At 39.8% G+C, this 18,249-nt stretch overlaps 1 protein-coding gene across 1 annotated transcript; it reads right to left on the reverse strand.

Annotated features, from left to right (window-relative positions):
• Positions 1-1,348: 1,348 nt before the first annotated feature.
• On the reverse strand, positions 1,349-16,707 carry LOC139460371 (ataxin-2 homolog). Its single transcript, XM_071241863.1, has 21 exons — positions 16,653-16,707; positions 15,869-15,904; positions 14,912-14,944; positions 13,160-13,192; positions 12,764-12,808; positions 12,163-12,231; positions 11,229-11,255; positions 10,031-10,066; positions 9,409-9,465; positions 8,870-8,905; positions 8,301-8,318; positions 8,017-8,040; positions 7,556-7,594; positions 6,807-6,887; positions 6,438-6,458; positions 5,070-5,090; positions 4,757-4,783; positions 4,196-4,222; positions 2,713-3,641; positions 1,887-2,037; positions 1,349-1,356 (listed from the first exon to the last, which is right to left on the reverse strand). The coding sequence occupies exons 1-21, from the start codon at positions 16,705-16,707 to the stop codon at positions 1,349-1,351; spliced, it is 1,773 nt and encodes a 590-aa protein (XP_071097964.1).
• Positions 16,708-18,249: the final 1,542 nt, after the last annotated feature.

Below are 18,249 nucleotides of genomic sequence, written 5' to 3' on the forward strand. Positions count from 1 at the left end.
TCTATTTTGGACATAGAGGATACAATGTTCTAGTCAGTGGCCGACCATTTGATATTCTTGGGCGATGGGGAGAGTGTGCTGGGGTCTTATCGAAACAAATCAACTGTCCCCGAAAATTCTTGAACAAAAATAATTATGCTTCCTTTTGTTGGAAGAAACACAATCTGCCACAGTGTGTCGATTTGACTTTAAAAAATATATATATTATTACAAATTTGGTCTCAACATTTCCCTCAATGGTCCCTAACATTTCAATCCATGGAGTTCCTGGTCACAACTTGCTGTTTGCTCCCTATCAACATGCCGAAAGGATGAAAAAGTTCAATATTTGGCATCGAAGAAGCATCGTTCTACAGTCTTATGTTCATTTCACATTCATGCAGTATTGTATCATATATTTTTATACGACTGTTCGTTTTCTGAGTTGTTTATTTCTCTTCTCAACTAAACATGTTGTGTCAAAGGTTAAATATGTCTTCGATCTGTACACCCATGAGTCATAATTATTTAAACATACTTTGAACACCTATGACTTTTTATGTTATGTCAGTGTTTGACGTTCACATTTAATATTTTGAAAGCAAAAACAAATGCTGGGGAAAATAATGTTGCTGAACCACAAAAATGTGTAGTTCACTGTAGATGGCGAATGGTGTTGGTGTTGGTGTTGTGTAAGTTGATGTTTTGTGGACAGACAAAACTTACTGTTTTGCCCCTTTTTTAAGAAATCTACGACTCCGTGGTGTAGTGGATAGGCCGTCTGTCCGGACAGAGGAATGTCGGTGGTTCGATCACCGGCCGCGTCATACCAACAAACAATAAAGTATAGCACTTGTTGTTACCCTGGCTGATGCTCGGCATTAAGAGGATGACCTTCGGACTGGTCACTCGGAGTCAGTACACTGTGTCTGAGTGGGATATTCAATTTAAACTGCGGCATGGTATCTGAAGTGGGTTAGCACTATAAATCGGCATCAGTCGTGACTAGTAAAAGCAGAGACACACACACGTCGCTATATGAGCGCAATAATCTTGCAGAGTCAAACCTCCTTTCACCTCACTTCACTACATTCAAGTGGCAGAAAGTCTTGAAGCGCTGACAGACACTTTTAGAGTTGTCTCCCCAATGGCTGACCAATTAATAAACGACACGTCATGCTATCTAATGAGTTCTTTATTACAACTAGAGAGCGTACACACATTCAGTCATCTGGCTTTCATATAACGTCTGTAGCGTGATGTCGATCCATCACTGCTACGTATCACTGTGCTGTCATTGCCGTGGACTTCAACCCTCCGGCGGCACTGACCGATTGACCCAAGTGAATGATTAGTGTAAACCGTAGTATCACCAACCTGAAAGAAAAATACATAAAAGAAATCAGTATCATTCAAGAAAAGGATTACCAAGCTTGAACAGTGACATAAGACTAAGTGAGTTTGGCTTAACGCCGCTATGTATTTCATGACGGCATGTCTGCTTGGAATGAACAACTCGAAGTGATGCAGATCTTAGACGTTGACCACGCACGAGTATGCTTGCATGATTGGAATCCCAGATCATTGGTTTGTTGAACACCTGATGAACGTAACTCTACACAATCAGTCGTGTCCCATTTGACAAAAAACATTCGATATTCAGATATGTTTACACCTTGTTACATTATTCTAAATCATGGCATATAGCCATATATAAAGATGACACAAATGGTGTTACATCATTTATCATTGTAATGGCGTTAGTAGATGGACAGACAGATTCAACATCTATGATGTTATAAGTGGGAAGACGGTTTTATTGGGGGGATCTACGTTCATATGTTCTTAAAAACCACAATAAATATGTATCTACACTTGGCAACAATCTGTTCTAACACTGCACCGACCTCTTTGAGCATTGGGTGGCTGTTGGGGGTTTGGCAGCTGTATTCCGAGCGTTCTGAAGAAGGCAGATATGGCGTCGTTCACGAACTGGGTTCTCTGTGGCGCTGGCATTCTTAGAAGTGCTTCGGCGAGATGGGGGGCTATTTCGGGATCCTTTGGAAAAAAATAAATAATTAGAAAAAATTCTGTATAAAATAGCAGCTGTCCAATAGCTGTCTTCTTAGCCGGAGCCTTATAATATATGGTTATTATAACTGACACGGTGGGTTCTTTAACGAGAAGGCGAACAGGTGAATACGTGGTCTGCAGGAGCGATGGTGTAGGATATGGTTCCCGTTTTTGGGACCACCTGGGGGGTCATCACTGATTGTCAGTGATCCAGTCACATACTGTTCATCGCTATACCCTTTCACGCCCAACTCATTCTGTTTCGGCAGGTAATCGAGACTAATGGATTCTCCGGTGTTGATGTTTTGAATTTGAATGAAATGTCTTTTCCTCACTGGGGCGAAACCCTGTTTATCTGGACAGTACCGTTCCAAGTAAAATTGTCCGTATTAACGAATTTCTGGATAAACGGGTTACTGGTAAGAACCAACGCCCCTTTTTATTACAGTGTAGCTCCATTATTCCGGACTTTAACGTTCCCACTCATTAATCCGGATTAATAAATTCCCGGATTAACGAATAGCGTTACGATATGATGTTCCTGTAGCTTTATGTGACCCGGGGTTAGCTTAATGAAGTGAGTGGACGTATCCTGGGTCCGGACCAACAGTGTTTCATTGTGTATTCACATGATCTCAAAAACCTCAATAAACCACTCACCTGGCTTCTTGGCATGTTAGCCATATTGGCTCTGAGTCCTTGTTTCTGTGATGGTTGCTGTTGGTGTTGCTGTTGGGGAGGCTGAGGCTGAGGCTGGGGATTTGGAGGCTGTGGGTAAGGTGATGGACCTTGGTTCTGAGGCTGGTTGGGGAAATGAATGTGTTGAGTTGGCATTTGGGACATCTGTTGGTTGAATGGCAACTGTGTTGGCTGTGGCTGGGATGGAGGTTGTGGTTGTTGTGGTTGCTGTTGCTGTGGCTGTTGTGGCTGTTGCTGGGGAGGTGTAATCTGGAAGGGATCCTTTCCCCACGGGGCAGCGTTCTGTGTGCTGGGATCGGGGAATGGCATCGGGGCTCTAGCTGGGGGGGAAGCGGGGGATCCCCATCTGTTTCCACGAGGAGGTTGTGGGGATGGAGGGACAAAGAGATGCCCGCCGTTGGGCCCGTTGCCTTGTGGTCTTCCGTTTCCCATACCGCTTGGTTTCTGACCTCCCACGGGATTTTGCAGTAGGTTTACAATACTTCCCATAACATTTTGCATATTGTTCCCAGCTTTGTTAGGATTTCCCATACCGTTGTTGGGATTTCCCATACCGTTGTTAGGATTTCCCATACCGTTGTTAGGATTTCCCATACCGTTGTTAGGATTTCCCATACCACCCATTGGGTTCCCCATGCCATTCATTGGGCTCCCCATGCCATTCATGGGATTTCCCATACCACCCATCGGATTTCCCATTGCGCCCATCGGGTTTCCCATACCACCCATCGGGTTGCCCATACCGCCCATACCGCCCATCGGGTTGCCCATACCACTCATCATGTTTCCTAAAGCAGCCAGAGGATTTGCCATTGGTCCCATAGGATTCACCCCGCCGTTCATTGCTGCAAACATGCCCATCATGCCAATCTTACGAGGTCCCCGAAGAGCTGTAAACAAATAAATATGAGTTAGACAAACGTAGTTGTAACTAGTGAGTGAGTGAGTAGTTTTGTTTCACTCCGCTTGGAATCTTTTTTCAGTTACTTCATGGCGTGGCAGTTTTAACTTGTACCACATGTTCCCGTGTTATTTTTCAGTTGACTTGCCGTTGCATGTGTTTGTGACGAGCACGGCCGGTGAGACAGGATACACTCACCTTTTCGCGAACACCTGGTATCATTACTATTTGATAGTGATTCATAAGCTCCTGCTCATGTTCATGAAAAAGTCGGAATCGGACAATCAACAGCTTTATGCAGAGATTTCTATTGGATATGGAAAGGGATTTGTAGCTTTATTCCAACGAGATTCACTTTTGTGAAACACAAACTTTGGTATAATGTTGCTACAAAAGGGACACTAATCAGAGCAAACCGGGATTCAAACCGCGACCACTGAATCGAACCCCGGTCTTCGGCGAACGCTTTAACCACTAGGCTACCCGACCATCCCTTCTATTTCAGATTATAAAATTAACGAAAGAAAGCATGTCGATACTTACGATCACAAGCAATATTACAGCCAGCACCTGAAGGAAACAATAAATAAACGATTATAAAAGCAAGCATAATCAGAGGAAGCGTATGTAACTCAGACAACTTCAAATGAAGTTAAAGAACACCCGATTAATTCACTTTAATATAACTACTACATATTGCCATGACTTCAATTCAGTGCTATATAAGATGGTCATCAGGGCCAAGTCCAGCAAGACTCCTCTTGCATGTATAGGTGAATGAGTATATGTTTAATGTGTGGCAGTCAGGTACTGCTATATAATGGCGGCAAACCAGTGGTTATGATCAACTCCTTAGCGTTATAGTCTTGTACAATCAGAGAGTTCGTACACTGGGGCCATCGAGTCTGGTTGTTGAATCATCATGTAATCATGGAAAACGCGAACACCTGGTGTCATCACTATTATTGATTTATAAACAAATGCTAATATAAAGTCGAAATCGTATATGGTTCCCGTTCAATTTCTTAAGGAAAGGGTTATATCTCATTTAATTACGTTATATTTATGTTAAATTAAACATATTGGTCGGTGTCATCAACTTACCATCAACGAGATCAGAGAATGCTCCGGCTGTGAAAAAAAATAAAATGTTAATAATAACGACTTTTATATATTTTTCTACATATTTCGACACAATACACGTATCATCATCATCATCAACATCATCATCATCATCTTCATGATGTTATCTGTGGATATCACAACCACAAGCTAATTTAAAAAGAATGAAAGAGTGAACAATGAGTGTCGTGACTTTAAACGGTTGGACATAAAATAAGAATGACATGGCCACGATTAAAAGAACTACAACTGCAGCAAGAACACAATAGACTGAGATGCCGTAGAGTTTACGTACCGACTTCCATTGGACTCCGGTCTGTAAGGAAATGAAGATTTCAGACATTAATAAGAAGTGTCAAACTCTACTTGCATGTATGGATGTGTCAAGTGTGCAACAATCAAACTTCCTACAACATTTCACATACATATTTGAAAGAGATACAGGATATTTAGATTTCATCTAGTGTGATCGCCATGCTGTTTGAGCTGTACACTTACCAGGGAACTGAGAATTAAAAATCGAGTGCATACTGATCCATTCTTCAGGGAATTAATTCAGATTTATTATGGTCTAAGGGCATTTGCGCAGTTATAAATTGGACAGTGCGCTATACAATTTCATAATTGAATTAACATTATTTAATTCGTTTAACACACATTTTCGAGGTTTCTTCCATCTCCTTCATCGTGTGAATGATGGATGCAGAAGCTGGGCATTGTTCCACGAAGCTATCTCAGTATGGGAGTCACGAACACTATGGCGCTTTGTGGAACATGGCCCTGAACTGTATCTAGCTTGTATCACAATGAACTACTGACTTCGAAATACATCGTCAACGATTATAAGTTATCATTGTCGTGTGTGTTTTTCATGGCCTATATGAAGAGTACTTATCTCACATTGCACATGAAGGTCGGATCCATATGATTAATTCCAAAGTTTCCCGCTGACATATAAGGCAATTTCTTGTGTTTCCGAGTGAGTGAGTGAGTTGGGTTTAATGCCGCTTTTAACAGTATTCCAGTTATATCACGGCGTGTCAGCTTAATGTTGGAGGAAAGCCCGAAGTGATGCAGGTCTCAGACGTTTACCATTTCGGTGAAACCCACGAGCACGGGTATGGTGCTGACAAACCTAGAAACATAATCGGGGCGAACCGAGATTTGAACCTACAATCATAGGTTTCTGGCGTGCCCAAGAGACGCAACTCTGCACAGCGAATCGCGCCCCCTTTGACCACTGGGCCACCCGTGCCCCCTTGTGTTTCTGAGCTCGAATTGCCGAGATGCTGGCGATTTGCAATCTAGGAACATTGATGTAAGACGCCCTTCTCCGGGTATGTACGATATTTTCGATCTAGGGGGAATAACTCAAAGTTTGTTTTCTATCGTCTGTTATTTTTCGAAAAATGTAAACAATGAATGAAAGAATGCCTAACTGTGGTATTCTTGTCGATTCGCATGCATAAGATATACCTGCAATATAATTAGGTGTGTGGTAAGATAAACGCCCGGTCCCTTGGGTGTCATGGGTTGATGTGTAACCCAGTTTTCAGGATTTGGAACAACTTATAATGTACCACTTAAAAGGGTATAGTATAGAATACTGAACAGTGTACATTTGTACATCATAACATAGAAACAACTAAATACATAATCTCACCTGCATAGAAATTAAAGGCACCTGAAACGAAGAAAAAAGAGAATGTATTGCCTGAACAGTAGTCAGATAATATTGGGAATATGACATCAAGAACACTGGGAAGGATTCAATGAATATTCCTATAGATGTGTGAACATAAACGAAGGTGGATGGAGCGGTTTATATAATACAAAAACATGCACTTGATATTTAAAATCCATAAACTAAATTGTACCCTTTCTTTAACATCAATGGTTCGACACAAATGCTACAAAGGTTATGACAACTTTAGCACCTTGGAGAAAATGGTTTTATGTTATTAACAAAGATGTAGGTATCAAACCAGTTATGTAAACTGACTATACAAAGGTGATCTAAGAGAATACTTACAGGCCCAAGGACCCGACCCGAACATCTGTTTATATTCCATTGGATTACTTCTATTTCTGAACCCGCTTACGATAGATGCATCTGTAAAATACAAAGGTTGGTTTATTTCAAACTAAATCACAGTGTGACATGTAACAATTAAAATAATTATCTTTTATTAGCAATGTAGTTGCCATTAGCACCCACCAGATATGGATCAGTAAGGTGTACGAATGTTGTTAAACTGCTTGAACACGACATCGTGCAGCCTAACCACCAAACCTGTACTTCCAACTTGATGACGTCGTAAATTGGACAACGTTATTTTCAAGAGGGATGTGTTGAGTAAGGTGTATCAGTGGCCGAACGATTGCTCCCGAAAGTGAGAGAGATAGGACAATCGGTCGTGGGTGAAAAGGTATAGATAATCGACGTGACAATTGTGAGAATATGAGGACAAGACCACCCTGTTCATAAAATAGACATGTCCGACATTCCCGGAGCGGATTCTATTCAGGGAGTCATCAATAATTAAATAGGGTAAATATTCATATTATATAAAGCGTGTTCTTTTTCCTTATATCCTTTAAGAGGCTGTACGTTATGTTGATATCTCATATAAGTGATAAACGACTCGTGGTCGTTGTTTGTCGTACAATAAAACACTGCAAGACGTTTATTGTACGATAAACAACTCCCACTCGTCGTTTATTTCTTAAATACAATTCCGTTGCATCTTCAAGGTACGTGCGACATCCTGCTATACTCACTGGGGAATCTGTTCTTCACGATCGTGTCCAAAGCATCAGCTGGAACAGAGCAAGAGACAATGAACCATTGGCCAACAACTGATGCCAAGACCCTACTACATAATGGGGTAAACTTGAGACACAATGTGTGTCCAAGAAACGCTATTAATACGGTTCAGAGAGTTTCATAGATATTCATAAACGTATCTTGAACCAGCACAATACAGAAAAGACTTGGACCTTTGAACTGCCCAAACATTACAAACGTTATCAATACGTTACTAGACCGAAAAACGTTGTCGAACCACGGAGCATTATAGTTCAACACATCATTGTGATATCAAGTACATCATAATCGAATAATAATAATTGTTTCATTTATAGGCACCATAAAACAACGTGTATATTTTCCTTTGGCCGGCATTTATATAGAAGTTAAGTTTAAAACAGTTCAACATAAATCTATGGAATATTATACATACATTGAGCTCCCGTTCCCTTCAGTGCTGAAAACACAAACAGAAACACGTTAATGACGTTGTGTTGAATGGAAACACACCATACCTTGTCTGCATTAAGATTTATGTTTATTTATTTTTTTATGTATCTATGGACGTGATATATGTTTTAGAGGATTGATAGAACGTGCACGTTTATATATTTCCCCTATTTTGATGCGCACGGCGACATTCCGACATCATATTTTGATTTACGTCACACAATGAGGTTCCTACGTGGTGACGTCATAGTTTAATGTTGTACTTACTCAAGGCAGCGCAGATATCTGAAATGAGAGCATTTGGATGTCAGTAAACATCTTGTATATTATTATTAATACTTTTATTATTATCATCATCATCATCATACAAGCCATGAAATTAGGAAATGGGACGGCATAGGTTTCATTGTTATTGTTTTCATTGCATTTATTCGCTACGTACGGAAGCATTTTAGGACTATTTTGTCTTGTTTTTTTGTTATTTTGCTTTTTCTTGACATTTCAAAAAACTAATTTGAAATCTCAAGATACTGGGTTGAAATTTCAAGATAATAAGTTGAAATTTTAAGTTAATATCTTGAAATTTTAACTTATTATCTTGAAATTTTAACTTATTATCTTGAAATTTCAACATAGCATCATGAAATGTCAACATAGCATCATGAAATATCAGCTTAGTTTCTTTAAATTTCAACTAAGTATCTTGAAATTTCAATAAATGAATACAATATCAAATGGCCCTAAAAGGATTCCGTAGGTACGTCTTTATATGATGTTTTTAATGCATCAATGACTATACTTCTACTATGTGTTTTGCTACTACATGAAACACTCACCGTGTAGACTCATGCCCATGAACTGCTGAACCATCGCTGTAAACAAGAAGTAACCATGGTTACAATACAGTAGTGAATGCATTGTGTTGTACGCCGCTTCGGACAGTTGCTTGGGTTTTTTTTTTAACTCGGTTGCCAAACGAATATATACTGAACAAACAATGTTAAACTCTTTTCTTTACTTATAAGCAGCAGAATCTATGCACGTGTACACAGCAGATGTAATAAAGATTAACTATTACCATCCGAAAATGATATTGAAAGGTCAGCCTGCGGTGGTACCCAGCCACTCACGAAAATTCAAAGGGTGAAGGGGTCCATGCAATATTGTAGAGGACTTAGACAATGTTGTAAAGGACTTAGACAATGTTGTAAAGGAGTTAGACAATGTTGTAAAGGAGTTAGACAATGTTGTAAAAAAGGGTGTCATATTTAATAAATTCCTACGAATGTCTACAACACAGTTTCTGGAATCACTTCACCAGGCATTTGATGGTGAAGCCTTGATTGAAGAGTTTATAAAATGATCGGTCCCTTACATGGCAACCTTGGAGCCCGGAGACCGCCCATGGCGCCGGCAGCTGGGGGCGTCGGACCTGCGAACAAACATGTCTACCTTAGTGAAGCTGACTCGGGGTTGTGATGGACATCAGTAGCGGGGGGGAAGTTGAAAACTCGGCAGTGATTATGCCAAAGCACAGCTGCACACACAAACACACACAAAGACACGCACGAACGCACGCACACACACACACACACACACACACACACACACACACACACACACACACACGAAGAATCCCTGAAATGTCATAACAAACAATAAAAGAGCTGTTCTCCAAAATAGGTTCCAGGTCTCCTCAATGCGAATCAAAGACTCGCTGCAGGAGTAGTTACTGCTGCAATTGAGATACTATACTGCCTGGCCAAACAATGTGCGATGGTGGCTAAAAATGAAACAAACAAGAAATAGCTATTTAATAGTGATGTATTTCATACGGGTATCATAATTGAGTTTAGAACGTAACTTTTTCGGCAACTATTTTCAGTCTAGTATAGTTTTGAAAACGTTTTAAATTTCGGGTTAAATCCAAATTGTCAAGGGTATACTTTCTATTGCCCGGCAGTTAAGTACTGAAGCTGTCATTAGCCCCTACTCACCAGCTGTGGGTACAGCTGCCTTGGTGCTGGCGGGTCCTGTGCAGATAGTGTTGTAGATAAGCTTAAGCTTGTAATACCGACATATACATCTCATATGTTGTCAGCAAGGTATTGACATGCAATGTTACTAGCATGAACCATCATGCAAACAATCGACAACGTAGACGCCTATGCCTGTCTGGTAGCGACTTGCGTTACCATTTTGATATCCCTTATAATAACAAAATATGTTTGATAAGTTAGTGTAATTTACAACTTTGAAGTATTGATAACAAATTTTGATAATTGTTCTCGTGGTTATATGGGTGAAACATTGTTTGTGCGACGCTAAAACAGCTCGAATGAAAATAGCTAAAACAACGAGGAGGAACCAGTATGTCTTCGGAACACCATTTGAGATACATATACACTCCCAACACCAAGAGAAGCTAAGCAGAAGCCATTGGAATGATTCAGGGGTAATAGCCACCTGCATGTCATGTAGCTTATGATGTTTTTTATATTTTACATGAGAATTCGAATTTTTAAACGAGTCAAGAATTTCTTACGGCGCCTGTAATGATACAACCAAACCCAACTATATCAATAAGTTAGCAAACAGACATATTTTAAGGTACTAAACACTATTCCCCTGTATCTTAATGATGTGGCTGGGTAGCTTGGTGGCTAAAGTGCTTGCTCGTCACGCCGATGGTCTAGGTTCAGTTCCTCACAGTCGTGCAACTCATTCCTGCATAGTTGGACTATTGCTAAAAACGGCGTAAAACGCAACTCACTTGCTAAAGTCCTGGATAAGTTGGGGTCAAAAAGCTGAGTTAATGTCAAGATGCGCAAGCAACCCCATTGCCATAGCAACCACAATACAATTTACGCAGATTATCCATCACGCTGTGGAATATATAGATCAAGCATGTTCACCCATACATATGCTTTAAAGCAGTGAATCTCGATAACGTCTTTATAACGCTGGCAGTCAGAGTATGAGTTACAGACCTAACGCCACAAATTTGGCTTTGTCCAGTTACCAAAAATCATTCAGTTATCTCCCTTTGTCCAGTAAACTAGAGAATTTACAAATAGGTTAGTATCAAGTTTGTCAACCCAGTGGTTACAAGGAATATGTTATACTTCATATATCTGGTTACAGATAATAAGCAAACAGTTACCATGGTTACAATGCCAACAACACACGGTTTACCTTTAGGCTGACTAGGCTGGGTCGGTGCTGGAGACGGCAGAATATGAATATCGGATACAAGCGTACTATCATAGATACAGCTGGTTTTCATGAAAAGTTCTTTGCACGATATATTTTTCACGATGCTGTAAACAGATTTACACTGTATATACAGATTCCAGATGAAAATTCCTGATCAAGTCCTTTATATGCCATGTTCAACATTTTGAAGGTCTGTGCTATTTCTTAATACATTTGGGAATAAGAAAGGATTCCTTGGGTAGCTATTCTTTATATCGACCTGTTGCTAATATTCGATTGTTCTGATATCCAAATGTTCGTTATATATGATTGTTCGGTGAGCCTGACTGTTCGTCATAGACGATTGTGAGGTATGTCCGATTGTTCGTTATATACGATTGTTCGTGATATACGATTGTTCGTTATATACGATTGTTCGTTATATACGATTGTTCGTGATATCAGTTCAATATAACTGACTATGACACGAGAAGAGGATGGTGGCTCGTTGACTTTATGATCACTACGTATTTATTTCCTGAATATAGCGTTGTACAGTGGAAGTAAGATGTATTCATGATACTGATCAACAGACACTTTGTTCCGGTTATTTTTGTTTGTTTGTTTGTTTGTTGTTTAACGCCGCACGCAGCAATATTTCAGCTCTAAGACGGTGGTCTGTAAATAATCAAGTCTAGACCAGACAATCCAGTGATTGGTATCATGAGCACCGATCCACGCAATTGGGATTCGATGACATGCATCAAGCAAGTCAGCGAGCCTGACCATCCGATCCCGTTAGCCGCCTCTTACGACAAGCATGTGTTGCTGGAGACCTATTCTACCCCGGATCCTCAAGGGTGGTTCTGTGTATTCAAATTTTCACTTACATTTTTGCAATAACACTTATGTCACTATTGACGCTAAAACGTACCGTGAATTTTCGGTTGTTGTTGTTGCTGCTGTTGCTGTTGAGGATGTTGATATTGTGGTGGCTGAACGCCTAGTGGTAAGGTAAAATATACTGAACAAAAAACGTTAGGGATTATGATTATTTTGGGGATTTTTAGTGGTTAAGACTGAGCACACAGTTTCATAAAAATATTCCCGTAAATATTAGATCTCTAACTTTTTGTATTCAGTATATGATGTCAAACTTAGTGACCTAAATCTCAACATTTCATTATCTCGCATCTCTAAAGACCAACAGCGAAACACTATAAAGGTGTGTCTAGCTATATTGTTAGTTCCTTCAAAGTGCCGCTTAAAGAGTTGTCCCCCTTGACTACAAGGATCCGCTGATTGTGTTTTCGCCTGCAATGTTTCACGAAGCACGTGATGATTTACAAAGGGACGTAAAAGTAAAATATGTTACTCTGAACTGGAAGGTTTCCTTTTTGTACCCATATAGCCAAATACAGGTCACATCAGTCCTATAAACTATGATGGTCGTGTGATAAAGCTAGCATCTTGAAGAGCTCTATACGCTACACCACGGAGGCGGTCTCTATCAATAGACAGAGGGTCAGACTTACCCTTTGTATTGGGTGGTTGTCTTGGTTGCTGTTGCTGTTGAAAACCTACATATACAAATTGCATACAGTAACAATGTATGTTTGCGTCTATTATAATGGTATTGACCATTGCTACTTCATACAAAAATATAGAATGCAGAATATTATTGCTATTATTATTGCTAAATGGCATTCTGGGGCTATCGAGAAGGTCATAGGGATGTTTTAATGATCACCTTCAGAGAGTCGGGTACTAAACGGGCTATTGGGTCAGAAGCAGTTTATGTGTCCAGTATACTGCAAGACACTCCTATAGATGTTTATTGTACATTGCTATAGATACACATGCAAATGTACAGATGTATAAACTGGAATGATTGGACACAACAATGTCATTAAGCAAGTACACCAACTTACCGGTAAACCGATTTGGTTGTTGTTGTGGAAAACCTACGTTAAAAAGACATCATACATTAGACCTACGAGAACACTGTTTCATTGATGAACACAAGTCTTAGAGTAAATAGTCCTAACACATACACACACTCACGCACGCATGCACGCACTCACGCACGCACGCACACACACACACACTCACACGGACCGTGCTGGTCGTGTTCACTAGCTGACACCCGGATGTAGAACGCCGTCCTCCTACTTTCCTTGAAAAAACTCGTAATTTTAGGTAACAAATAAAAAGGAGAAGTTTTCGTTAACTAAGAAGGTTATGAATGACAACATGCATAGGAAGCTAAAACTAAAGTTTCAAAATTAAAAATTTTACTTTTAAGAGAATTTAACTTTAAATGAATTCTGTAATTGTAATGAAATATTCTAAAACCATTCCTTGTTACACAGGTGGCCAAGTGATCGACGAGGCTGCAAGCAACGGGCAGAGTTGCGTACCCTGACCGTACCAGGATCCAAGGAATGGATGGGTTGGATTTTCTATTTGATCCTTGACCGTTCATCAAAGTGATATCCATCTATGACATACATCACTGTGGACTTCCTCGTCAGACTGACAGGCCGTGATATGAATGACATACTGTTCAAAGCAGTGTCAAACCTGGACTCTTTCAGATGTACGAACAGAGGGAGTACAAGCATAATATAAGCATATTTTGTAAGCAGATATACTGGGCCGTGCCGCGAATATGGCTGCAGGGATAGGACTATGGGCTACATGCTGTTTAAGGTTATACCACAACCATTGATATGTTCTAAATATGTTTTATAAGCCAGTAAATATGAATATAGTCTATATATCTAATATATGTTATAATTTGCATAATACCACAATATATGTTACAAATAACATTTTTCCTTAGATTTCTATGTCCCTATATTTAGTCCATCTGTCTTACTTGACGAGACAGGCTCCGTGGTCTAGTGGTAGAGCGTCCGCCCGGAGAGCGGAAGGTCCGGGGTTCGATCCCCGGCCGCGTCATACCAAAAGACGTAAAAGATGGTACCTGTCGTTACCCTGTCTGGCGCTCGACATTAAGGGTCTAAAACAAGGACTGGTCAGCTCGGAGTCTGAGTTGGGTATTCATGTTAAACTGCGGCATGGTATCTCAGTGAGCTAGCACTATCAATCGGCATCAGTCCGGGCTAGTACAAGCAGCCACACAAACACACACACGTACATGCACGTCGCTATATAAGTGCAATAATCTTGGACGCGACGTTAAACCCCATTTCACCTCACCTCACCACCTCTTACTTGACACACTTCCTTACCGCCACTTACTTCTGTCAGGATCTGCTTAAGAAGGATTTGATTCCCAAATTCACCCCGAATATGACCCTTGATTTGCCAACTTAATGTATTTCTGTCTGTGACCAGCATCACTTCAGGCTTCGCGAACACCTAGTGTCATGGCTAATGTTCAGTGATCTATCTATATAATTTTCACAACTATTTTGTCTCCTACGCCCAATGGAATTTGTTCCGCTGGATAATCGAGACTGGTTATAGTCTGGCGTTGTCGGTGTATCTTTCCGCCAACACCAAGCAGAAATACAATGATATATCTAACATGCTGTCTAACATACTGTCTAAAGGAGCGTTACACCTCGCATACGCCTAGAATATAACCCATTCGAAAGAATGGCACAGCATGCTTTGTTATTTAAGTTAGCTGACGAAAGTTATATTGAACTTACGATGCATATTCCACGGTGCGGGTTGCTGAAATGCTGTTGTATGAAAAGGTGCAATTCGTGTAACGACATCACACCATAGACACAGAAGTCCGTAGCAACGGTGAAACATTGACCACAAGTCCATAATAACGTTGTAAAATTGTACACAAGTCAATAACAACGTTGTAACAATGTGTGCAGAGCTACACTGAACGTGTGCACTATTAAAGCAATACAAATGGTAGCCATATCTTTTAACAATTTAAGTGTATGATAATCAACGTATTCCTAAGACTAGGACGGTGTTCATTTGTACCTTGCCGAAAATTTAAAAACAAGAGTATTGCCACTTAATAAGCATTACAACAAACACCGTCCTTATGACGCTTAAAAAATACAGTGCTTAATCCACTTCTTACGACGGTACAACGACAAATACTGAATGCAACGCACACGACGATGTCATACATTACAACTCTATAATACCATTTGGGTGGTTGGTTGTTTAACGCCGCACTCAGCATTATTCCAGCTATATGACGGCGGTCTGTAAATAATCGAGTCTGGACCAGACAATCCAGTGATTGATATCATGAGCATCGATCCACGCAATTGGGATCGATGATATGCATCAACCAAGTCAGCGAGCCTGACCACCCAATCCCGTTATTCGCCTTTTACGACAAGCATAGTCACCTTTTACGGCAAGCATGGGTTGCTGAAGACCTATTCTACTCCGGAATCTTCAAGGGTCCTATAATACCAAATAGTACAACACTAGCATACAAATAGTACAACCCTGCACTTAATAAGCTTTGAAACAGCATACAGAAAACGACATGACAGTGATTCTTTGTCGTAACAACATTTCCTACTCCTTTGGGTGAACACAGAAGATACTGGATTGATGTCATTGTGAATCAAAAACAGATGGACAGAATTTGAAACAACATAGCTTTATATGTAAGTGTCACCAACCTTGATTCGATTTGAAAGCGGCAGCCATTGGATTTCCTGAGAGAAACAGATCATCATACATCACAATGATGTCTGAGTGTTCCGAATGCCATGGTAACGAAGTATACTAATATGGGAGAATCCATTTATACGTATGATCCCTATGAGTAAGTTGCTTTAGAAAGTATGAGTTGTGAGTATATAACTTTTTGTTACTGGGAACTTTAAATGATGCTGCAGAGGCAGTCTGTGTTCCATCTTCAATTACCCAGTGTCTTATATATTATATCATATTACGATTAAGACCTTCGGCGGCGTTGGGTGTGAATTCATATGGCTGCTGTAGCAACCCTGTCATACCCTGCCTGGTGCTCGCATTAATGTCATACGTTAAGGGACTTGGGGGAATGATTTTAGTACGTGGGCAATTTGAAGTAAAGATATAAAGAAGATAAGTCTTTGAACAACATATAACCATTTGAATCTGTATTTGTACAAACAGTGTTGTTTTTACTTTAGTATATCTCAATACTGGAAGAAAATGGTTGCAAGTGTAGCACACTTTGTAGGCTGACATACAGTGGGCACCACAAAGGAAAATAAGCAAGCTCCTAAGACTTAGTTCGCCAAGCATCATTAATATGACATGACATCTCCCATGACGATTTAAATAATTTGACGTGACCTCTTGCTGTACAAAGTTAGGCTGTGTATCATAACGCGTGTAGCCCCTCAAGATGAGGTGGAATCAATATCATCTTTAAAAACGTCAGTGTTAGTAGGCTCTAATATTGTTTATACTCACCAGGGGCAAGAATTCGAAAGTTGTTAGTTCCTATGGAAACACAAAATATATGCATATGATTCGTTGTGAACATTAATGCATTCACATTGTTAAAACATGGTTGAATGGTCGGTGTTATTGTTGTGTTTATGGAAAGGATTCTGTCGCCTTTACACGCTTCTAAGACTGGTATGAACACTATGTAAATCCGCGTACCCTTAAAAAACAAGTAAGTAAAACAACTTGTATACATTTAAGTTGTATGTCTGTGCTTTCACTTTGCTAAATGTTCATATACCACAATACCTGTTCCCCGAGGGTCGCAAGTACGTGGCCATTCTATACGATGCCCAGATTGAGAGGAAGCCATTGAAATGATGCACAATATCTACTCGCATATGGCCAAGGAGCAGCTACAAAAGTTTTAGACACTGCATTCCAATTTCTGTAGTTGCAATTGACCGTTTCACTTATTGATTTGAAAGTAATTATTTTTTAAAGAAAATCGAATGTGATTTCAAAAAAGTAGATTTGAAAATATCTCTATATTAAGCTGTGTTAACGTATAATCAAGGTGTATATCAACAAGATAATTCCCTCGAGATGGAGAAGCCTTTAACAACTATCGTCCTCTTCTATATCAGATTTCCAGATGGGTCCAAAAGGCCTGGCGATAATAACTTTCAGACAGCTGCGTGACAGACATGTCCGTTTAATTGCCCTGTGTTTGGATGCTGCTGAATATAACCACACTGTGATCGTGATGATGGGGAGGTGACATTACTTCCAGGTGACAAATGAGTGGTACACCAAACACGACACCATGTGGATCCATGTGTCACTCTGACGGAAATCACACGTCATTAAGACATGTTTCTTTATGTGAGGACACACACAATGCGATTAAGAGATGTTTAACTGCAGGCACTTGGAATATAGGACCCTAGTTTGTCTTTCAAATGTTTCTTTTGAAAGTGAAATAAAGATGATGTTGAAGTTTTGTTGGAATGTTTAAACAATAACAGGTTTCTATATGCATAGCATTGCTTTTCATTACACAATAAGTTCAAATAAGGCTGCCCTAGTAACAATCATCATATGAAAAAAGTAAATTAATGAATGCAGTTTAAACAGTGTTTACAGACAGACCTGACTGAATAACCAAAAATTTCTTTCAAAAGAAACATGAACGTTCTATTTTGACAAGGGCGACAATGTCTGTAGACCCCAACGTTAAACGTTTGTGCTATTTAAAAGCAGAGATCGTGTTATGCTAAAAAGTCCTTTCGTAAGTACCATGAACGCTATTGACAGAACGACGATGACAGATGATGTTTTAGATCACGAGAAATCAAATTCCTTTTATAAGAAACATTAACGTTCTATTTTGACAAGGCGATAAATTCTGTAGGCACTAAAGTTATGACACCGTATTATGCCCCAAATTCCCATTTATTAAAAACACCAACGTTATTGCCAAAACAAATATGACAGACGGGACAAGGTTTTGGTCTCGGGAAATCATAGGTTTCCACCATATATAAATTTGCACAACATGTTCAAATATAAATATATACAGATTCACAAATCAAAATATGACGTGACCAGTGGTCAAGGT

The sequence above is a fragment of the Haliotis cracherodii genome, unplaced genomic scaffold, assembly GCF_022045235.1.
Source record: "Haliotis cracherodii isolate W230 unplaced genomic scaffold, xgHalCrac1.p SCAF_14, whole genome shotgun sequence".
NCBI classification, from domain to species: domain Eukaryota; kingdom Metazoa; phylum Mollusca; class Gastropoda; order Lepetellida; family Haliotidae; genus Haliotis; species Haliotis cracherodii.

Excerpts from the sequence above, each read along its gene's own strand:
- LOC139460371 (XM_071241863.1), bottom strand. The coding sequence starts at position 16,707 with ATGCATATATTTTGTGTTTCCATAGGAACTAACAACTTTCGAATTCTT. Across the intron at positions 8,906-9,408 it reads CCGGGCTCCAAGGTTGCCAT|CGATGGTTCAGCAGTTCATG; the intron begins GTAAGGGACCGA and ends TCTTGTTTACAG. Across the intron at positions 6,459-6,806 it reads CGGGTCGGGTCCTTGGGCCT|GTGCCTTTAATTTCTATGCA; the intron begins GTAAGTATTCTC and ends TCTTCGTTTCAG.